At 35.1% G+C, this 25,354-nt stretch overlaps 1 protein-coding gene across 1 annotated transcript; it reads left to right on the top strand.

Annotated features, from left to right (window-relative positions):
• Positions 1–25,354, top strand: LOC149089410 (homeobox-containing protein 1-like). The gene is made up of 6 exons (XM_089238311.1): positions 1–247; positions 5,958–6,701; positions 9,416–9,621; positions 13,207–13,404; positions 20,773–20,874; positions 22,723–25,354. Exons 2-6 carry the CDS (start codon positions 5,986–5,988, stop codon positions 23,037–23,039), a joined length of 1,539 nt encoding a protein of 512 aa, XP_089094437.1. The 5' UTR covers positions 1–247; positions 5,958–5,985; the 3' UTR covers positions 23,040–25,354.

Below are 25,354 nucleotides of genomic sequence, written 5' to 3'. Positions count from 1 at the left end.
GAGAGGGAGAGATTATGCTTGGCGTTTTACAAAGATGGCAGCTTCCTCCTTTTATTGTGATGGAGTAAATTATGGGTTGACATATTCAGATTCAAGCGAGAGTGAGAGAGAGAGTGTGTGTGTGTTGTCTCCCCAATAAACTAAGTAATGGAGGAGCTGGAAACCCGGTGGAAAGCGAGAGAAAAAACACAGGCGCAGCCAGTAACAAGAACAGCATCAAGGGCTGTTTGAAATCATTTTTATACCGGTAAGCGAAAGTTTTCAAAAAAAAGATAAAAATTTTAAAGATGAAACCAACAAAAATTCTAAAAAATCAAGGTCGGAGTTGTCAGCAACATGGGCGACCCTTGAAGCAAAATGTCCGACATTTTGAATATCATCAGCATATATGCAATTATTGTAATATTTTCAAACGCCGATTTTTCGCATTAAAAAAACTTTGATTCTAAAACGAGGGGGGAATTAAATGGACGGCTCCGTTTAAAGGGGTTTAATGGCAACTATTGGCGTTCATTGCTTGTCTCTCTTCTCTTTTTTGTATGTGTGTGTATGTTTTTTTTTTTTAATACAAAGAGAAATATGGCGCTTGATGGGTTTTTAACATTCATCAGTGTTTATGATGGATGTTTATGAATTCATGTTGTTAAAGATATTTCTGAACATCACAACATGGGAAAACGCTGTAATGTCTTTACGAGAGAGGAAGTTTTTTGAGATTTTTTTTTTCATGTATATTTACAATTATCACGATATGAAAATTGATATTTATTATTATTATTACCAACTTGTAATTGATTCTTTTTTTAATCTTTTTCTATAAAAAGAAGAATAGAGTTTACTTATATAACTTATTTTCTTTTTTCTTAGTATATTAGAACTTAATTATATATTTAAAAAAAAACTGATAGAGATAAATTTCATGGGTTTATTTTTTTAATTCGCATGTGTATTAAAGTGTCAAATAATGAAAAACATATTAATACAATTATATAAATATTCATAATTATACAGAAATAAAATATTATTTGCATGCTATATATAAGAATAAGTTACATTTGTAATGGTCCAGGCTGTTGTAGGTTTTTCATAATTTATGAAGCATTTTTATGTACGAGTTTTTTTGTTCAAAAATAAAAAGAGATAAATTAGATTCATTGTTTTATCCGAAGTTTTGAATATCATCAGCATGTGCAATTATTATCATATTCTATACGCTGATTTTTATATTAAAAACATTGATTCTGGAGCAGGAAGAATTAAATTGACTGCTCCATTTTTAAAAGGGTCCTATAATCGCAACTATTTTCATCCATCGCTTGTGGCTACTTTTTTTTTTTTTTCTGAGTGTGTGTTTTTAATACGGAGAGAAATATTTTGCTTGATGGGTTTTTAATATCCGTCAATGTTTTGTGATGTATGTTGTTACAAACGAAACTGAACAGGATAACATGGAAAGCATGGAAATTTTTTTCGTGTGTGTTTACAATTATCTCATGGTATATTTATTATTATACATTGCGAACTTGTTACTGATTCTTTTTTAATCTTTTTCTATAAAGAAAAAAGAATATTATCTGTATAACTTACTCTCTTTTTTTCCAACAACGAACTTAAAGGATATCATAAAAAAGCTGTTAGATAAATTTCATGGTGTATTTTTTAATTATTGTGTTAAATGATGAAAATTTGAAAAACATAGAATTAAGTTCATATATATTCATAATTCTACAGAAATAGAATTTTTTTTTTGTCATGTAGTATAGGCCTATAGGAATAGTTTACATTACTAAACTGTTGCATGTTTTTTCTGTTCAAAATCTGAAAGAAAAATTTCATTCACTGTCTTGAATATCATTAGCATATATAATATTATAATATTTTCAAATGCTGATTTTTATATTAAAAAGGTTGATTCTGAAACAGAGAGAAATTAAATGGATGACGATGTTTAAAGGGTTTAATAGGAAACTATTTGCATTCATTGCTTATCTCTACTTCTTTTTGTGTGTATGTTTTCAATACAAAAAAGAAATATATATATATAGCACTTGATGACTTTTAATATTCATCAATGTTTGATTCATGTTTATAAATTTGTGTTACTTCAGACAAAACTGACAATCACGACATGGATAGCCTAATGTCTAGAATTTTTTTCTTTCAGGTTCTTTTTTCATGTAGCCTATATTTACAATAACGATATGAAAATTGATTTTTGTTATTATTATTATTATTATCATCATCAACTTGTGATTAATTCTTCTTTTTCTATTAAAAGAAGAATTACCTATACATAAATTACTTTCTTTTTTTTTTTTCTTCATTTATTAGAGCTTGTAAGATATAAAAAAGGCTGATACAGATAAATTACACGATATATTTTTTAATACACCTGTATAGAAAAGTGTTAGAATGATGAAAAATATAAAATTATATATTCAAAGTTTTACAGAAATAGACTATTTTTTGCATGCTATATACAGTCCATCCAAAAAAAAAGTTTAGACACTATAGACTTTTAGCTGCACCATGAATACTGTTTCAAATTTTGATTTCTTTTTCTTTTGCTTGTGATCAGAATGCAAACCTATTTTACACTTCATCATTGTCAAAGAAATAAGTTTTGGATTTTTTAAACTCAAAATATGTCATATCATAAAAATTTGTGTAATTACAAAAAACGTAAAGAAAGAATGTGATACTTGTAGAAAAATATATTTGTTATTTTCTGCAATTACATCTTTACCATTTAAAACAGGGGCTGTGAAACTTTTTCCACCTGAGCCACCCCTATTCATAATTAATGATTATCTGTGGCTCCCCAGAGCAGTTTAACAAAGAATCTCTTCGACAAACCTTTGTCCGGACAACTGCTCCACAGCACTCGAGACAAAGGTTGGAGGCACAACAGGAGGACTGCAGTTTCAGTTTGAGAACCCCCTTATGTTGAAGTATGAGCACTCCACATTATTTTGTGATTTCTCTCCAGTGCGGTCAGTATTCTGGGAAGTCTTGGGAACGAGAAAATGATCAGTGAAAATTTATGTGGGGGGGGGGGGGGTGAGAACTGAAGCTTGAAAAACATTTGGAAAGTTAAGATTTTTGAATTATATTTCTTTTTTTCAGGAATTTTGGTCAGAGAAAATCAGGAAAATTTTTGAGTTTTGGTTAGAGAAATGCTCGAGCAAATCTTGCTCACAGAACCGTACTTTCTCTCTACAAGGAAAAAATAACATCATGATTATGACATAATTTTTATATGAATTAAAGCAAAGATATTACAGAATGCTTTCATCCATCAATATAAATCGCAGCTGATCGAAAGCTTGCCATAGATAATGTCCTAAATAATCATTTTCCATTTCGTCACACAATGCAGACTGAGCATTTCACAAGAGTGAAAAACTGCTCTTATTTATCCTCAAACATATGCACTAAAACTAGACTATTGATTGTTTATGGCAGGGCCTTACAAATTTCAGGTGCTAGGTTGCCATGGCAACTATGAAACTGGTATCTGTGCCTAAAATTTTCTTTCTTATGATGGCTAAAAAAAATCCAGAAACGTATTTATGGTTTTATCGCCAGCGGGCAGGGTTGGGTTTCTTCTGGAAGAAACCTATTTCTTCCCGGACAGTGGACAAAACTGGAAGAAACTGAAAAAAAATTTACACTAATTACCGTTTATTTGAAGTACACGTAATTAATGCTTGTTATTTCACCTCATTGGTTGTGAAATAATATCAAATACATTTTTAAAACAATATTTTTTTTAACATTTAATTAGAAATATCTCACCAAGATGTATAATATTTAATTTTCCAATGAAGCACACATATTAAAACAAATTATTTCAATTACCGCTCAAAATGTTAATCTCAGTATAAAAAATATTATACAATTCAAAGTATAATTAATACATGTTTGTAGAAAATAATTAGTTTCAAATCAGCACACATTTATCTAATTACTTGGCAATATATAACTATAAGGAGTAATATGTCATGTTTAACAAAAATGTAAAAGTAATTTAGGAATTATCGTAGGAATTTGTGTATGATCGACAGGCATTCCCTGTACAATAAGATCAAAGCTGCTGGGAGACATCAGATATAACAGATAATTGAAATGCTTAGAAACATCTTTAATCGTAATGTTTCTTCATCATTGTGTCTCCATGAGAAGAATAGAAGCATACTTGACATAATTTTAAATTTTTAATTGCACTCAATATATCAGCAACAGAGAGATTGTGCAAGTAGTGCTGATTATTATAACGAATGAATGGGGCTTTTTACAAAATGCTGACTTGATGCCTTATTTGTTCTCATGTTTTATCAATACTGAATATTAGGATGAAAGATTGAATTCTGAACAGGAAGTGTGGCAAAGTATAATAACTTCTGGTGTTTTTTTAACTGCAAGTGCAACACTTCAGTCATACCATCAAATTTTAATATAGTATTATGGTAAAGAAAGATATAAAAAAGAAGTAATGTGTTAAATATCAGAAATTCTCAAAAAGCTGTGATTGTGTTGAATTGCATCTAAGTTGTTTTGCAAATTCAGCAGGTTTAAAAAGAATATGTGTTTCTGGATTCCCCCACTCAACTTTGGAACAACCAAATGGCTGTCATAACAAAAAAGGTTTTGTTACACCAGCGGTTCTCAGCCGGGGCTCCGCAGTCACTCGAGGAAAAAAAACAGTAAAATTTGAAAAAATAATTATAAATATTTTTAAATAGTAAAAATAACTCAGTAACTTTAATGAATAATTATAAAATTGGCGTACGGGGCTCCGCCATAGAATTTTTTTGCTAAAAAGGGCTCCGTGAGTCAAAAAATGTTGAGAACTGCTGTGTTACACCATGTTACACTGGACTGATGAAAGAACAATTTATTTTAAAATGGTTATATTTCTTGTCCATAAAAGTAATTTTGAATTTCACAAATAAATAAAGGACTTTTTATTCGAATGTACAAGTAATAAAACCTTTCAAAATTGATACTATATTAACATAACAGTTGATAAATCCTCCTGTAACAGCAGTAAATTAAGCTTATAATTGCATGATTATGAAAGGAAGTAATTTTTTAGAAATGAGTTTCTTCCGTTTCTACTGATATACAGGGGTTGGACAAAATGATATGAATACCTGTGAAATGAGACAATATTCGAGGGAACCTACCGTATACTCCAACCCTCTAGTGTGGAAGAATGCCACCTAGCAGGCAAGAATGTGCACACATCAGTCTAGTCCTAGCAGTGATAGCATTCAGATGCGAAATAGTATATTGGGGCGTTAAAACTTAGTTGTTACAGCTTTCCTCACAGATTTCAAAAGAGGCATGATTGTTGGAGCCCGTCTTGTCATGGCCACAGTAACAGAAATGGCCACCCTTGTTGGTGTCGGGAGAAGTACTGTGTCAACGGTAATGACAGCCTATAGCGAATGGCCTATTAATAAAGATTTTGTCTCATTTCACAGGTGTTCATATTATTTTGTCCAACCCATTCAATATATATTCAATATTCCATCCCACTAAATCTGGAAGAAATCTTATTTCTTCCTGCTTTTTTTCCCAACTCGGAAGGAGCTTTTTAATCTTGGCAGCAACATACCTATAGGTCAAAATGCTTTTAAGCACCCTTTCGAGTTCTGCAGAACTCAAAAACCTAGTCTTTTGCATTCACTCATTCTAAGCTGAGAAATTAATTGCAGCGTACCGCTAAAAACACTTTTGTTTTTCAATGTTGAATTGCAGTGCAGCCAATGAGAATTTTTATAATATTTTTTTGATATTTTGTAATTATTAATAATTTTGAAGATCATTAGAAAACAGAGAGATTATTACCACAAATAATTATTAGATTTGATTATTAAAATCACAGATAGAGACAACAAAATTTATATTAACCTTGACAAACTTCAAAATTATTGAAACTTTCCTTTCAGGTGTATCGATCGTTGTCTAGCCGACTTGATGCCGAACAGAGTTGATAACGTATCGACAAAAATGGCAAGTGCTTTGTTCACGATTGAGCAGATTGAACTCATACGAAGGTTACGGAACAGTGGTATTACGAAAGAGCAGGTCATGATGGCCTTTGACCAAATGGACCGCTTGGATATAGAGCTTGGAAAGCCATCATCATCCTCATCTACGAGACCACATATACCTCATTATCCTCCAATTACCTCTTCCCTGCAAGCTATGGAAAGAATAGAACTAGAATGCAGCTCAAGTACGAATGGAGTCGCTACCTCAAAAGCAGTGTCCAGCTCTCACTTGACGAACGGTGTTCAAAATTCTTCGTCGAAGAACGAAGGCCCACTGAACCTGCAGAGCTTCTTGAAACAGAGTGGGGAAGCTCAATCTTCGTCGCGTCCTCAGAGTAGCAGCAACTCGTCCACAGACGGAGCCGCAGATGTCGCCAGCTCCCAGAATGGAGACATGTCACCGAATGCCAGTGCCACCTCGCCTACCTCAAAATTGCCAAGCGATTTGATGATTATTCCTCTTTCATCTGCCTCATCAGTTCCTCATCCATTTTCATTGACAGATAGCGCAGCTATCATGAATCACATGTACAATAGTAGGCACGACGGATCCTCATCTAATAGCATACCCATACAATGTTTAGTCAATCCTCTCGACCTCCTGCAAGACGAATGCTTCGAACTAGATGAGCTAAAAAAGTAAGATGATGCTTTTCCTTACATAAAGTCTATGATCAGTTGTATATGTGGTAATTTTGTAGATGGCTGAAAACTTATATGTTGCGGTAAATGTGATAACTCGGTTACTATGCATAATTGCCAATCGTCTTGGTAAGTTTGATAAATTTATCACCTTTTTTAGATGATTATGCATAATACCCGAGTGTTATTGGTAAATTGGATAGGGCCTAATTGCTAAAAAAATTATCAATTTTACTGGTGATTATATATAATATTGAAGTATATCTTGTTAATTTGATAAATACTTGAAATTTATCACTTTCACCAGTGATTATGCATAATACCCTTATGTAATTTGTGATTTTGATAAATGTGAAAAAAATTCCCAAATGAATCTAGTATGTTTGGGCAGAGTGGTAATTGGTTGAAGTAGGTTTTTTGCAGTTTTCCTACTTTAAGAGGAAAATGTGAGCCGGCCTATCATTTGAAGGAGTGTCTCTGCAGAGGGCCAACAGACCTTACACACAATACTTCCATGACATAAAATTTCACACATTTTCCATTTTCGCTTCAAAATATATAAGACAGATGGCAGCACAACCGGGATGCAAAACATGCAGGACCTGTTTCTGGCACAGGCAAACATGTGCCTTAGATGTCAAAATTGACATCTTCTTTTGATATTTGAATTTCGTTACAAAAATATTGACAAATATTTTTCATATGTGATCATCTTGGGGGGTCACAGGCCCTCTACTTTACTCCCTCATACGACTCTGCTTCAAAGAAGGCTATATACCAGGGCTGGACAAATCGCAAAACAATCTAGGCTCCAGGACAATGTTTTAGGTGCCGAAAAAAATTTTACCCAAAGAAAAAGTTCCAAAAGAATGTGTCTTTTAACTTTTTCAGGGCATGGTGACCCCATTTCATGTTGGCAGATAAGCAGCTATAAATTCCAAACATTTTGTGCTGCTCTCAGCCTGCAGTTTATTGAATGCACAAAGAAAGAGAGCGAAAAGTTTTGGTGCCAATACAAATTTTTTGGTCACCATGGCGACCTGGCGCTTGGAATTTGTTCAGCTCTGCTATACAAAGGTCCCCAAAAAGTTGTATTTTTTTCCAGGGCCCCAAACTTATGAGGAACAGGCCCTGGAAACATGCATAACGCTGCATGTACAGTTGAGTAGGTGCATGTACAGTTTAGCAGGAGTATCGAGCATCTTTGGTAGTGATGCACATTAAAGAATGGATTGCAAACATACTTATGTTTCATGCTGGTTTGGACAATAGTGCTTTTTTTATTCAGTGATCTTGTTGATATAATTGGATTGACTGTTAGGCATAAAATTGGTCTCTCTTTCTCTATTGAACCTCATCATACACACAATAACAGAATTCAAATAACACAGAAGAAATCTTCCTATCACAGATGAGCAGAGTCTAATTTGCAAAATAACACTAATGAAATAAAAAATAAATATTGTAAGCTGAACTGGTGCAACACTGATATGGGCTTCGTCCTCAACTTTGCATCACTCCTGAAGATACTCTCACTTGCGTGAGTGGAATGTTGACTTGAAACTCTAATCCACAACAGCCAATTATTACTCAAAAAAGAATTCTGATAACCTTATGTTGTTGTTAGGAATCATCGAGTCGATTACGACTCTTGTGACTCTATAGATCATGGCTCTCCAAACTGGTCTGTCATTCACAGCATGTCTCAGTTGTGCTAGCTTCATTCTAGTGCTTTGCAACACCTCTTCTATCCATCTGGTGCTTGGTCTGCCTCTCCCTCTCATTCCCTCCATTCTTCCAAGCATTACCATTTTTTCTAGTGAGCCTTCTGTGTGCATTACATGGCCAAAGTAACAGAGTTTCTGTTTTATGACTGTTGCTTCTAGGGAATAGTCAACCTTGACTTCTTCGATAACCGATTTGTTAGTTCTTTTAGCTGTCCATGGAATTCTCAGCATCCTCCTTTTACACTTATAAGCATAATCTTATACACTTATCAGAATAAAGTTTTTCAAGTTTTTAGGGGCAAACGATCATCATCAACATTCCTTGTAGTTCTAAACAAATCTTCTTATTCAGTATCCACTAATGCAATTTATACACCTCGTGATGATGCCAAACACTGGCATTGGAAAAGCATTGAGAAGAGAATGAATGTTTACTGATGACAGCCCTTTGTCCTTCCTCTAAGCAGATGTGGTGGTTGTGGGGAGTCATAGTGACGGATTCACATCACACAAAGACCCGGGTTCGAACCCTACTGGCACCACAGTGTTGTCGACTGAATTTTGTTTTCCATGGTTCTCAACTTAGAGGCACGAACGTGAGCCATTCTTCCTGTTGAAAAGTCTTGCCATAAAGAACAACAGGCCTACAACAATACAAATATTCAATCATTGCACTTCACTCACAATTTGAAACACAGCGCTGAAAAATCAGACACAACACTAGATATGCACTCAAGACTATTATGTACACATACTTTGTTCCAGACTGCCACAAAGATGGACTGAAAGAGATCTCAGCTATGGGATAAGTCTGGTGGCAGAGTCCTGGACTTCATTCATTCATGCCCTTTCCCTAAGAAACTCTCAATTGACAATGCGGTGACACAGTGTATCTATTGCTCATATGTTTGTGTTTTTCATAGTTGTTTTACCCAATTGAAGAATGTATTTTAACATAATTATGCTTTTCTCTCAAATTTTTAGGAAGGGTGAGATGGTCATTTTGTCAGAGATTCGCAAGTTTGTCATGCGGTATAACATCAAACAGACGATGATAGCTGAGATGACTAAAATGAGCCAAGCCTATGTAAGCAGGTTTTTTCGAGGAGACATCCAAGATATGTCAGATCGCACTAAAAATGCATTTTACATGTGGTATCTCACGTGCAAGAATAACCCGTGGAAATTAAGTAAGTAGGAGGTCACCATCATCATTCATTTATATGTGCATATTATTATTGTAATCATTCTTTCTGAAACCTCTGTAAGACCCTCACTCGGATGTCCACTTTATAGAAGTGACCACCAAAAAGAGGTAGCTTGCGTGATTGTCATCAAGTTTTGTTACTGTATCTATTATAGGCTTTTTGTGAGCACCGCAAGAAATGCAAAAATCCAGAGAACAGTGAAAAGGGTAAGGAATGGGGGGGGGGAGAATTTAGAAAAGAGCAGGGGGACCTTTAGAACGAGACAAAAGAAGAGAAATTCAGAAAAGGGAATGACATGAGCACCACAATTCGCCCTACGGACTTATCCTGTTCCTCAGATTTGTTTCAGCCTGGTTTTGTAGCACAAACAAAGTTTAAATTTTTGGGGTGATTACTGTCGAGATGGGATTGGGAGTTGGAGAAAAGTTTTTGGGTTTCGTTGAGACGAATGAATGTACACATATTAGGATGGAGGTATATTTTAAAAGCAATGGGAAGGGGGGGGGCATGCCATCTCATCTGTTATCCTACACTTGTCATATTATATACACAGGATACAAAAAAAAAATGAAATGAGAATCTTATTGTGAAATATAAAATATCCATCAGAGTGAGTCATTTCTCGCTTAACACCTTATTGGTAAGCAAATGGGTTTGATAACTTGCAAATTAGAAGCCAGTGTCAGTTTTATTGGAGAAACCGCAAGACACCCAGGCTCTGTCGCAAGAAGCAACGTAAGCTCTTTGCCCCCCCCCCCCCCCCCATTCCTGAAAGTGGGAGGTCCAGGGCATCTCCGGCAAAACCAATATTTATGAAGTCAGTTTTATTGGGTTAAGTTCACTCGCTCTGGTGGATTTGGTGAAAATATACGAAATATAAATATTGTGTGGGGGAATATATACTAGAGATCACCCATGCCATCTCACTTAGCACCTTATTCGGTGAGCAATATGAATACAACAATATGAGTACACACGTGTGTTGTGGACATGAAATGCATGAAGAACTTGAATAGAGGAAAGAGAAATGCACTTACATTTATGTACATATACATAACTGCCAGGCAGAGTTGTCTCGCTTTGAACATATTTTGGTGAGCAATGTGGGATTAGCTTAAATGAGGAATCATCTGGAGAGGTCCTTAGCTAAGGATTAGCTTCTGTCTTGTTGTTTTGGTTGACTCGCTCTGACTGGTTATATTTATTGAAGAAAAAAAATGAATACATATAAAATAAAAACTGCATGTAGTGGTTATTATGAAACCATTCGTGTCCTCCCGCCTAGCTCCTCCGCTAGAATAGCGGAATGAAGGACACTTGTGGTTATCACATTTGCATCATTGTTACGGGAATACCGTTAGTACATGCTACTTATATATCTTGTATATGTAATAGTTATGTATTAGTAGTGGCAGTCATGTAGATGTGATTGTTGTTTTTATCTTTCTGTGTTTTGCTCCTTATTTTCGTAAAACTTGAAACATTATTTTATAAATCTGGTGGACAAATATTTTGTTTTTCGTTGGCGTGTATATATCTGACAAGGCTTGTAATCCTTGCTGCTGAGTTTTTGTTTTTGATTATTTGGGTGAACCATTGTTTTCTATTGTTTTCGGAATATTTGTACATGTGTAGATGTTTTGTAAATTTGCACTCTGTGGCATAGTGAACTGGAGTACCCACCATACCGCAGGCACATTTGTCTGTTCAGCGGCGTTTCCATTCATGTAGATATATAGGGAATGGGCTTTGTACTGTTATGAAGACAGTCACCTCCCATTCTAGTATAGTATACCACCAACTTTCTAAAGAGGTAAAATTATCGTTTACAGACAGGTGCATCTAAAATGTGAATATCACTTTAGGTAGGTTTGTGGTTATAGACAATATTGCTATACACAGGTTTCACTAAAAATATTTAGTTTCGGGACCTATCCCTCAATATTTTTGAGCCCTCCTGATATTGTAACGTTCTTGATCGTTACCTCCCGGTTCTTTAATATTTTTTCCCCCAGTAAACATTGAGTGGATGATAACAATGGAATAGACAAAGTTTAGATAGAACTATAACATTTATTCAATTATATTGTTAAACCATTAATCAGCGTAATCACAATTATCACAGGCCCTTTATATGTTAAACTATTAATTAACGTTTTATCACAGGCTTTTTCTCTCATTGTCACAATGGAACAAAAATATGAATCGATCTCACCGCCGTTGTCCAGGTTTTCACGTCTTATCACATCGTCCGGTAGATACTCCCAGGTGTCTGCCACACAGCCAAAGACTCGTCGCCACCAGCTTCAGACGATTTTGGTGTAAACACACACGTTGAGATGAAAGCTCAGCCACTGCACATGGAACTGGAGATGAAAGTCCACGGGTGGCCGGTCTGGCCACTAACCGATCACTGGATCACGACGACATTGAAACCTTACGTGCGATGAGACGGGATAAGTGCCAAGGCACACTTCTACTATTGTAACTTCATCGTTATTTATGAGACGATCTAGCTCACACCATGACAGGGCGTGACGCCTTACTGATTAAGTCGGTCGTAAGTCGTAGGTAAGGAAGTCGAGAGGAAGTAGGTAGTCGTTGAGAATCAGCACATCTCTAGCTGGCTTTTATATAGCAGCATTCCCACAATGCCTCACTGAAGAACCAATCACAACATTGAAGGTGCGGTATTAGCTTGTATCTGATTTACATAACTTCATGAGAAAAGGAAATATTGTAAACATTATAATATTGAATCTGGCAACCAAACATAAACAAATTGGAGACCGATCGGCGGACACACGATCCTACCGGTCGATCCCGGAGACAAAATATATAAACAATGACTAGAATAAGGACGATTTCCACGGGAGCCCAATTGGTAACGTTACAATATTTCCAATAACTTTACGCTTATGGTGAATACAGCTTAAATTTGAGGTTGACAATCTTGTACAGTAACAAGGTGCCAAGATTTATTCATGCTAAAACTTGTGACCATGTTTTCATGCAATGTTAAGCACATGAAATTTAAGAAGGATGCATAAAAAATTTAGCTCATGCCTCCCATGCTACACTTTTACTTTATAAGGAATTGGATTTTTCCAAAAATTGTGTTGCAGGGGTCTAGGCATATTAGAATAGTGACCTCTGATTATATTGAAGCATAATATTCTCTGAAAATTTCTATTGTCCGCCAAAGGGTTTGTACACTGAGCTTCAGATATACAGATCTTTATTCTAATCTGTTGACACATGGAAGCAATGGCATTAATAATCTGCCAACTGAGAACAGTCTTAATTTTCTGCACACAGCAAAACATATTCAAAACAGAATTGCAAGGGACTGAATATTTTTTCCTACTTTGGCCAAGTTTATCAAATTATACAAAATCTATATTAGAATATATTAGAAAAATAAAATAAAAATCCATAGATAAATTTGTTTCCATTCTGTCACTGAATAATGAAACTCAGCTTCACCGAAATTTATGCGAAGGAAAAATGGAACCTTCCAAATATTTAATTTTATTGTGTCATAATGCCATTTTTTCTTGTTTTTAGCTCAGCTTTGTCCGAATTCTGGAGTCAAACGTATGGTGTCTGAAAGTGGTGACCTCATACCTTTGAAGAGAGAACGATTTACTTTTAAGGCAGCTCATCTTGCAGTTCTTGAAAGGTATTACGAGAAAGATCCTTATCCTGATTCACAGACTAGAGAGCAGATTGTTGAGGAGTGTAACAAAGCTGTCGAGAGAGCAGGTAATTGGGCTGTTTTGTTGAAGGCTTCAGCTAAGACATATCACAGAAATGTGTATACAAAGTCAAACATAATAATTTAAACTTCTTAATTTTTGAAGGATTTTAATTACAAACAATTCTTTAGTTGAAAAAGGGTTTCTTGGGGCAAAGTCCTGTCATTTGTAGGAGTTAATTTTCCTCTTAACTTTTCAAATACAAAGGCCATAACAGACAAAATCTCAAGGAGGTGCCTGAAACAAAGATGTCCATAAAAATATGGATGTCCAATACATGTCTAAACTTTATCAGAAATACAGCAACCCAATAAGAGCAATAAAATCCAATAATTATGATAAAATATAAATATACTGCCCATAAAAAATTATGATTGCCTCATCTATGTATGGATAGCTTCTCGATTTAATCCCAATATGTTTATGGTATTTCTTTTCACATGCACCAATTTTGTTAGAATTCACAACCCCTGGAGAGAGAGAGGTAAGCTATTCCATTTATTCACAACCCTATTTGAGAAAAAGTCCCTGAGACTCCTAGAATTGTCCCTTACCAATCTATACTGGTGTCCCCTTGTCGAAGCAGTTGATTGACAGTGTATTTATCCCCCCCCCCATAACACCTGCAGTCTTCCAGTGTAAAATATTTAAAAAATAAAGGTTCTCTTCATGAGTCCCATATATCACCAAGAGACTCTTCTCTGCACCCAGTCAATGTCTTTCTGTAAGTATGGTCTCCGAAACTGAATGGCATACTCCAATCCAGGGTGAACTAAGCCCTGGAAAAGTGGAAGAATCACTTTAAGAGAACACAAAGAGACCTTTTGAAGAATGACACTGAGCATTCTTTTTTTTTTCCTTACCATTGCTGAAAACAGTGTTCAGAAAACCTACGTCATTCGTCAATAACAGTATCCAGATTGGTGATCCTAGTCGATTTCCCCAACAGTGGTTGGCATTATCAACAAGAGTTGTCTAAGTTGCATTTTTGGACACTGAATCAGTAGATTCATTGCTAGCTACAAAAAAAAGGAAAAAAAAGGAGTTCATACTCATGATGGCCTGAGAAACTCAATTTCAAGCATAAACTTATCTCTTGTTTTGTTAATTAATGTATGTTTTTTTTTATGACAAAAATGTGATGAATCTTGATATCCAAACTTGTGACTTGCACTAAAAAACAAAATACAGTAAACTTTTCACTCTGATAAAGGCTATTGTTTATTCCCTGAAAAACCCAGCCTTTCACACAGGTTTTCTTCTTTTCTATGGTTTGACTTAGAGATGTAAAATTCTCGAGAATAATCTTTTGGAGAATATTCTCATCTGCTAAGACTACTACTATAAATAACTTCAGAATATTCTTATAAATTCTTGATGAGAATATTCTCCTTTTATTTATAATATAGTTACACACATATAATATCCTTGAGAATATTCCCTGGAAGGACTACTTTCATAAATTACTGGGGAATATTCTTATAGAAAATAATAAGAATTATTCTGAAGTTATTAATAATAGTCCTTCCAGAGAATATTCTTCAGTTAATGAAATGTTTCCAGAGAGGATTATCAAGAATATATGTGATATAACATGTATTATAATAAATAATCTCGATAAATAACTTGAGAATAATAATTATTATTTTTGTATAATAATTATTATTTTTGATAAGAATATTCTCTAGTAATTTATAATAGTAGTCGTTTGAGAGAATATTCTCTTCCCATCAAGAAGATGGGAATAATGAAGTTTGTAGACCACAATATTAAAGTTTGAAAGCAAGAAAATTAAACCAACAGGGCTGATTTTTGCACAACTTTTAAAGAAATGTGAGTGATACAGAATTTAATTGTATGTGCATTGAAGAAAACAACAGTTCTGTATCTTACAATGAAGGTGATTGTATAATAATTGCTTCCTTTATCAATCAACTTTAATTTCTTTTGTTGTGAACTTATTTCTAAAAATGTATCTAATTTTAAAATAATTTTTTAAGGTTTTAATCTAATGCTTTCTAAAATCTTTATAACCAAACTTTTAAAACCTCTCATCATGACCTGGAGAATGGAGAATATTAAAAACCAAAGTTGTCATTGGGGGGGGGGGGGGTGATTATACCAAAAATTGTTTTGTTGTAAATGTTTCAGGCAATGAAAACTGATTTATATTTCACAATATAAACAAAATTAGTTAAAAAATTTAAATTATTTAAAAGAAAAATGAATATTCTCGATTATTCTCCAATTTTTACATCCAGGAGAATATTCTCAGAATATTCTTGTTCTCCGAGTTCACCTTACATCTCTAGTTTGACTTACAGACAGGTTTTGATACAGACATCCCTCGATTCACACAATTTTGAAAACTGGTTATAAGTTTAAAAAGTTATAACCTGTAAAATTTAGCCTGGTGTTAGCATTCAAACCTTAAATTTAGCTTGCAAGTCAAGAATTTAAAATGAGGATGACGATGTGATCAAACATGGATGAAACACTGAAATCCAACTTACCAGAACTCATTAACCCCTTAACAGTTTCTTTTTTTTTTCCCCTCAAATTTGATCAAAAAAAATGTCACACCATTTTTGTTAATTTTACATTTGTAAGTAGGTAAATGTTATTAAAATTAGCATGTCCAATGTTTTAAGCATTTAGAACAACTTTTAAACTGTAAATAAACAGAATACCGGGATTTACTATTATCCGCTAGGGAGGGGGGTCCAGATGTGGCAGTGATTCCAGTGCTGCCAAGGGGTAGTAGGGGATATAGGAGTAGGATCCACCAATTCAATATAGGCCTGAAGGACATTTGCTCCTCACTTGGGGTCACGTTCTTGGAGCTTCCCGCATTTACCGATAGGTGGCTTCGTTCGGATGGGATCCATCTAAATAAGAGAGGGGTCTGGGAGGTTTACGATAGTCTTAGGTCAGGTTTTTTACTCCCAGACCACGTAGTCGGGAATGCGGGTTAGTTAATGATAATCACAACAGTACTGACGGAAAATTACCCACCTCTGACTTGGATGGCTTCTCGATTGACACTAAATCACCGGGCAAATTAAAATGTGTGTTAATAAATGCCAGGAGCTTGGGTAATAAGAAAGATTTTTTAGAAACTATGATAGTTGTGGAGGGCTTGGATCTTATAGCCATTACAGAATCTTGGGCAAGCGATGGGGATGAATCTTTCTTACACATCTCAGGATACGATACTTTTTTGAGAAATAGATCTGATAGGAAAGGGGGTGCAGTGTTGATATACGTGAAATCCTGTTTGAAGGCTAGAGAGTGTAACGTGCAGAGGAGTGATATTGAAACCATATGGGTTGAACTTGAGAGCAAAAGACGTCATAAGCTTATTGTTGGGGTTTGTTACAATCCACCGAATAGGGATCAAAACTACATTGCCAAAATGCATGATGAAATTTCCTACATGTGTAAGCGAAAGAGGGTTCTCATACTAGGGGATTTCAATTACCCGGGTATTGATTGGGAGAACCTTTCATCTGGAAATCAGTATGAAAGAGACTTTCTTAAGTTGGTGCTCGAAAATTTTTTGTATCAGCATGTATCAGAAGCCACTAGGGGTACTGCTATTTTGGATTTAGTTCTTACTAGTTCTGAGGATCTAGTTGAACATGTTTCGGTGGGGGAAGAGTTTTCTTCCAGTGATCATCGTATCGTCAGATTTCACTGTAACTTTTCCTCGGGTAAGGTTGATAACAAAAGACTGGTTCCTTGTTTTCGGAGAACTAACTTTGATGTTTTGAGAAGAAGGTTAGCGGAAGTTTTCAAAGACCGGTTGGAATCAGTAGGGGTGGTAAGTCAATGGGAAGAATTTAGTACGAAGCTGTCCTCTGTTTTGCACGACGTCATACCCTTTGTTCGAAAAAAGCGTGTTTGTACATCACACCCTCTATGGTTCACGGATAGCGTGCGGAACCTTTATCTTGAAAAGAAAAGAGCATTCAGAGAGTATAAAAGTGGACGTGGTGACCTATCATTGTTTACTGATAAAAGAAGACTGTTGAAGAAAGCGATAAGGGATAGTAAAAAGGAAGTTGAATCTAGGTTGGCAGATAACATTGGCTCTGACCCAAAATCATTTTTTCGATACGTCAATAATGGATGCAAGGGGACAGTTGGCCCCCTCTCGATAGGAGGCTCTAAGGTAGAGAGCAATGTAGGCATGTGTAGTGCTTTCAATGACTTTTTCGCGTCGGTTTTTAATGGAGATAATGATATTCGATATACGGGTGTTGCATGGGGTAATAAAACCCTCAACGATATTCAAGTAGAAGACGTGGAGGTCCTAAATCTTCTAAGAAATGTATGTGCAAGCAAAGCACCAGGACCAGATGATATCTATCCCAGGGTTCTCAGGGAAGGTGCTAATGAATTGTTGGGGCCAGTCGCACAGATATTCAGGAGTAGTGTTGCTGAGGGTATCGTCCCGAGAAATTGGAAACTGGCTAACGTTGTTCCGATATTTAAGAAGGGTAGTAGAGAGGTGGTGTCTAATTATCGTCCAGTGAGTTTGACGAGCTCCCTCTTGAAAATTTTGGAAATTATCATCAAAAGGCAGTTTGTGAAGTGGATAGACGAGAATAATGTATTGTCGGATAATCAGCATGGGTTCAGGAAGGGGAAGTCATGTGTAACTAACCTCCTTTGCTTCTATGATTACGTGACTAAGGCTTTGGGTAAGAGCAAAAATGTAGACGTTGTTTACCTTGATTTCCAGAAGGCATTCGATCGGGTCCAACATGGCAAACTCTTGAAGCGTTTACACGAGATTGGAATAGGGGGCAACTTGCTGAATTGGATAGAATCGTGGTTAAGAGATAGGTCGCAACGAGTTATGGTGAACGGGGAATTCTCTGGTTGGACAGACGTCACAAGTGGAGTTCCTCAGGGAAGTGTCCTTGGCCCCATACTTTTTTCACTTTTTATCGACAAACTCGATCAGGGTATCGATGGAATTACTAGCAAATTCGCAGATGATGTGAAGCTAATGGGGGTAATCGGTAATGAAAGCGATAGGGAGTTGCTCCAGACCAACTTAAACAAGATTGCAGCATGGGCAAATGAATGGGGCATGACGTTTAGCGTAGATAAGTGCATGGTCGCTCATTTTGGTTCGAACAACCCATGGTTATCTTACGAGTTGAATGGTGTCACTATCCCGGATGCAACTAGAGTCACCGATTTGGGAATTCTCATTGACGAGCGACTTAAGTTTTCTGAACATTGTTCAGCGGTTGTCAAAAAAGCGAATAGAATGCTTGGTCTTATTTTCAAAAAGGTCTCTTCGCGTTCTCCTAAAGTCATTCTTCCGCTTTTTCGAGGCTTAGTTCGTCCTGGACTGGAGTATGCTGTAAGGTTTTGGAGACCATACCTACAGAGGGACATAGACTTGATTGAAGGGGTGCAGAGAAAAGCTACTCGTGTCCTTATTGGCACACAGGCCTTGAGTTATGAAGAGAGACTTCATTTTTTGAATATGTTTACATTGGATGAACGCAGGAGTCGAGGAGATATGATCGAAGTGTTCAAAATTTTCAATGGGATGGATAGGATGGACCATGAACTTTTAGTACACCGCCAATCAACTGCTTTTACAAGGGGACACCAGTATCGATTGGTGAGGGACAATGCAAGGTTATGGTGTCGCAGGGAATTTTTCTCTAATAGGGTTGTTAATAAATGGAATAGCTTACCCCCGGAGGTAGTAAATTGTAACACAATTGACACGTTTAAAAAGAAATACGATAAACATGTTGGGGTAAATCGAGAAGCTATCCATTCTTAGAATAAGACAACCATAAGTATTCTTTATGGGCATTGTATAATATTTTATCATGTGTATATATTGTTTATAATTTTTATTAATTGCATTTTTAATGGGGTTGCTGTATTTTTGAAACATATGACATCCATATTTTTATGGGCATCTTTTTATCAGCCACCTCGTTGGGCATTTTGCCTGTTGTGGCGTTGTATTTGTATTTGTATTTGTATTTGAATGTTTTCCCTGGAAGTCGTCTGATTTTCCAATGTGAGCACCTAACAGAAAAGTTACATTTGCGGTTGTCCATATAAAAAAAAATACAATTGCATTGATAACTACTATTTAGTGGACAACTACCACCATCTATATGACCAATTTGATATTAAAATAGAGGAAATATATATATACGGGCAAAACAGTAAAAGCATCAGAGAAATGCGTCATATGAGTGAATCAGTGAAGGCCCAAAAACAGTGCTTGTACGGTGCACAGGCACTAACAACATCTTTTGATAGCACATTGGCAGTGCCATCAGAATTTTAATCAAAGAATAATATCCTAATGACAACCAGAATCGTCATATTTGTAAGGGATATTTTGAATTCTCTGGCTTTGCTACCAAGGTTCTTATAAAGGGACGAAGAATGCCATTAGTAGTAGCTGTTACATCCTGTTTCAGGCAATAATGTACAAAAATAAAAGATTTCCACCATTTTCTGTTTGATGCAGCTTAAAAAATTGATCTATAATGTATCGCTTAGCATAATTTAAATTGAGGAGTCAGAAACATGAGATCTGAATTTGATTGAACTTTCAGCAAGAATACAGGTTTTGAGTTGCCACCCATGAATCACATACATATTCCAAAAGAAGTTTTCAAAATGTATTCTAGAGTTTTTATCGATCAATATTAACTGGATAACAGTGGTAAATTTTCTAAAAGAACTTGCAATGTATGCCAGCCAAATTTATAGTCAAGGATTTGATGGACTGAGATGTTTTAAAGGAGTTTGCTGAAAATGTGATCTCAAGACCTTAGCTGCATAGGTGGAGATAAATTTGAAAGGCTGAGGGGAGGGGGCATAGTGATGATGATGTCAATTCATGTATATGAATATGCAATTATATCAGTTGGCTCCACCATTAAGGCTGGTGCCCCCCATCCTCTGTCCCGTATCTCTGCCCATGCTTCCTTGTGTCAGCAGGGTCAAAACATGTGCTTCATACGCTAGTCTGAAAATCTGTAAATACATTCTCTTGTTTTTATCAATAATTTACTAATAACTTTCAGCTTTTACAGTGACGTAATATAATATATTACCCTTGTGCAAATAAAAAATCATTTGCATTTATTTTACTCTTTTGTCAACAAATTTGAACAATATATAGTTAACATACCAGCGATAAATCTCAAAATTTTATCTTTGTTAACATTCAGGAAATAAAAGGGGAGGGGGTTAATTGAGCAAGTTTTCATTTCTCACTTAATTTCATTTGCAATGAATTCATTTCAGCAACTAATTTCATGCATGCAGTCATATCAGGATGTTTTGCTAATGCATTTCTTGATTTTTTTTCCAGATCGTCCATTGGCTGATCGTGAGCGTGTGACACTTCCTGTTGTGAACAATTGGTTCAACAACAGGCGAAAAGAGGCCAAAAAACAGCTCAGGCAGCAACATGGTAATTTGAAAATTTGCTAATTTGAATTTTTTACGCATGTTTGCGCTCATATGATAAAATAGGACTTCAACAATAAATATATATTTATTTATTTAGGAAGAACATTTTTTCATATATTATATATTATATATATATATATATATAGCAAGAATTATAAAAGAGCAACTGACAAAAAATCTGATTTATTTGAAAAATTTCAAAAGTCAGAGTGCAGCACCAAAAAGGCAACTTTATACACATAACTCGAAATTATAAAATTAGATTTAAAATGAATAGACGTAAAATAAATTAAAACAGATTGTTTATCACAAAAATGTCGGGGAAAATTGATTATAAATTTTTGCCTATTAGGCCTACTATCATTAGAAACATTTCTACAGTTTGGACTTTGGATCAATGTGGGGGTTCCCCCTTGAGAACGACCTCCTCATTGATCCATATTTTTCAATCTCTTCTAATTTATTTTTATTTTCTAATTTTCGTCTACTCATTTTAGCTCTAATTATATACATATATAACATAAGCTTTGGAGTTCAAAAATAATGAAATGCATTAAATGCTAAATGTTAGTTATCAGTCAGGAATGGCAAGTTTTTTGCCATAGTAGAAAAAATCATGAGAAAAAAGTGCTCCAGCAAAAATAAATAGTTTTGCCATATTTTTGCCAGTGGCAAAAATTGAAAGAATTCAAAATTTAAACTTACTTCTATGACTCAAGTTCAGAGAATCTAACCTTACAAAGGTGAAATATTTAAAACTGGATAATTTTTCCCATCTCTGGAATCAGCTGTTTCCTTTCAATCAAATAAGAGTTCGAGATAAATATAAAAACCATTTCTGTGTGTCAAGCAGGTTGCTGGTAAACAAGTTCTTAATAAAACACATGTTGTTTCTTAATAAATCCCAACAATGATAATAATGGAGTGCAGTGAATGTACTAGCAGTGTTTTCTATCCAGCATTTACCCAAGTATCCCCTTAGTCAAACCAAAAATCCAGACTCTATGTCACAATAAGGGTCAGTGAAGTTAGTGCTTGTTGCATTCAAAAGTATTGATCACCTTCATTGACTAAGCTCCCAATATTGTAAAAATTTTGACATTGTGTCAAGATTTTTGTTGCTTTTTTAATATTTTTTGTAATTACTTAGGCAGAGTGCACATTGGAGCAATAAGACAAGCGATACAACTGCAACATGTGACACAGATTGAATAAAATACCTGAATCTCAGTCTTTTTAACCAATCCATGTCATTATCCCAAATCATATTATTGTAGTATTAGTCCAGTGTGAATCCAGAGCCTTAAATCCAAAACAAACATAAGAATAGCTTGTATATAATAAGCTTGTTATTCAAATATTTGATAATATAAGAACTATGTCCAAGTATTATAAGAAAGAGATGGAAAAATGTGGGGAAATTTGGCCATGTGCAAGGTAACAAAGTTGAGAGAGAGCCAGGATGAAAGCATGTAATAGAAAAATGCAATTATATAAACTTTTTATTCTGTTGTTGTTGTTGTTTTTTTTTTTTTTTTTTTAGTATGCATTATAATTTTTTCCATGTTGCTCAAGTTGATAATTACTACAAAAAAAATTTAAACTTACCTCATAAGAAATGTTATGTTGTTCAACAAAGTTAGTGATTATGTTGAAAAACACAAAAAAGGGGATAATGTCATAACTTTCACGAGTTTCTCTTATTGACTTCAAAATTTACAATTTGTATTTATTAGTTCCTTCAACATCTTTCCACCTCATCCCTTTCTATTTGTGGTGAGAGTAATTTGAGTTTATAGATTGAAGAGAAAATCTTTTTTCTCTCATAGTTTGTTTATCCTTATTTCAGCTGCTGCAATGGCAGCCGTGTCAGCAAGTATGTCACCAATGAGTCACGCATCACTCAGCCATGCAGCAATGTCATCCATGTCGGCTCTGGGATGGCATCAGTCACAAGCCTTGTCCAATTCTCTGAGCAGTGCTTCAGCCTACTCTTCTCATCCTGCTGCCTTCCCATCAAGCTCTCATCTAGATACCAGTAGCGAAGCCATGGACAGTGACAGCTCTCACGACGGCTCCCACCTAGAATACGGAAATGGTGATCTTGTCACCTTGAACATGGATGAGGAAGATGATGACAAGACAAGTGTCAAACAGGAGGCATGAATGTATCGGTACCTTTGGAAAATTCTGATTAAGGGAATGTCATTTTCTTTTTTCCTGCAGCGGACTTTTCGCCTAGTGATCAAGAGTATGGTAGATTGTTTTGTTTCATTTGCAATACATATTTTGCTGCGACATTTCTTACTGTTTGAAAGAGCCTGTGAACATAAATCTATTTAAATCCATGTTCTAATCTTGAGAAGAATTTAACAAAGTGGTCCCTCACAATCTGACACTAATTCATCACCAAACTGATGTCAAATTTCAGTATGACCTTCCTCATAAGAGTCCATATAAAACAGATTAATTCCTTGTCTGATCCCAATCTCATTCCTAATTGGGAAAAATACATATATATCATTTGCTTTATTTTACTTCACATTAAATTCATAAAAATATGTATCCATCCATCCTCTCATCCAAGGAATTATCAACTTTTTCATCTCTCTTAATTTATCAAATAACCATCCTTATCAGAAATATTCATTGCTTCACAAACATCCTAGCATCCATAATCTTTCTAACCATTGCAATAGTTGATCTAATAATGTGTGCTTATTCTTTCTACAACTTTATGTTGATAAAAGTCCAAAATTATCCGCACCCTACTTTTTTCAATTAATTTACACGAGTATACGGGTTGAAAAAGTATGTCCCTTTCTACATGGTCCACTTCCTCTTTATACAATTGGTCTAGAAGTCCAGAAGCTTGTGTAATTCCTCTCAAAAAAGAATTTTGGCTGCTTGACCATTCATGTACCGCTTTTCATTATCACTTGACAGTCAATAATCATCTCAATGATGCTTTACACTAGCTAACATTAACAAAAGCCAACATAACCCTTGCTCAGTCTCGATATGTGGTAATATATATGTAATACTCGATATATGTAATTTTGGACCACTTTGACAAAGATATGATACAAAGAGGGTTTTTTTTTTTCTTAGCTTACAGCACATCTGCAAAAAAGGTCTTCTGGATATTGTGGCAAGGCAAACATTGAAAAGAAAAGTTAGTTATCTTCTCCTGGAAGCACTTTCCCTGATGGCAAATTACCATGCACTTATACATATGTGGTACCATCCCCATGTGTATTTTGTATCTTGGCTTATCCTCCTACCAGAGAAAATCAGATTAATACTGTTTATTGTATTTAGTGGACTATGGTGATATTTACCTCAACACAGATCGAGGAAAATGATACTATCAAGGTCAAACATTGATAGCATGACTACAGTAGCATCACCTTTGAGAACACGTGTAGACAGCTGTAGAGAAAACTTGAAGATGTAACCTAAATGTAAGCCTAAAAATGCAGATAATTTTTGACTGATATACAATTTAATTCTTCGTGCCTGGGATCAAATACATTCCAAGAATTCAACAGAAAAATTATCATAATAACTGAAAGCACGCAACACATTAGGAATTCCTGAGGGATGTTGAGTATAAAATTAAATCCAGTAAAAATTCAAGTCCATTTTCTGAATTCTTCAATAAATTCTGAATCTGAAAAAAAGGGACCCACACACACACACTAAATATAAATCAATGAAACCATGAATTTGAAATTTCACTTCTTTTGTACAAAATTTTAACAAGACTGTTTTACTTCAAACAACAGCCACAAAATTGATGATAATTTTGACAAAAATAGGACCCTATAAAAAAAATTGTCTAGACAGGCCCCCCGAGAAGATTCACAGATATAACTCAAGAGCAACGCATTCTTAAACCAACTATGGCAATGGAAGAAGATGCACCCATTTCCGTATAATTTGAATTTTGAACTGTGAGGCACCACTGTAATTCTAATTCAATCATATCATTTAAGGTTGCTATAGCTTTCTTGTCTATATTTTATTATCAATGTTTCATAAAACATCAAATGATCAATTTGATGATTTTGCTTGAAAAATTCATTTTTGTGTGTACATATACATCATAAATGATTTTCTTAATTTTATATGATTCTAAATTAACTTTTACTTAAGATGTGCAATGTTTGCAGGCTCTAAATCGACCATAGTAACACTTTAATTCTAGACCCAAATTCTCTTAGCAAGAGACCCTCTGTATTCTTTCACCTCTGTGTTGATCCGCGTAATTTCATTTCTTTGATACTTTGATTCATCTCTTGGAAAAAAAAACAAGTTAATACGATAAAAGTGTACCTTTAATGAGGTAGTATAACAAACTATATTTTAGAAGGTGATGATTTTTACTGCATGTCCGGTGCCTTGTTGGATGTTGTATTTTGATGAAAGAATTTGGAAAGAAGTGCGCTTCTTGTACATATTTATATTGCGCTTTCTTC

The sequence above is a fragment of the Pholcus phalangioides genome, unplaced genomic scaffold (genome assembly GCF_987345545.1).
Source record: "Pholcus phalangioides strain wild (caught in Gottingen) unplaced genomic scaffold, Ppha-v1.0 ptg000002l_1, whole genome shotgun sequence".
NCBI lineage: Eukaryota > Metazoa > Arthropoda > Arachnida > Araneae > Pholcidae > Pholcus > Pholcus phalangioides.
This window is presented reverse-complemented; position numbering and strand designations above follow the sequence as displayed.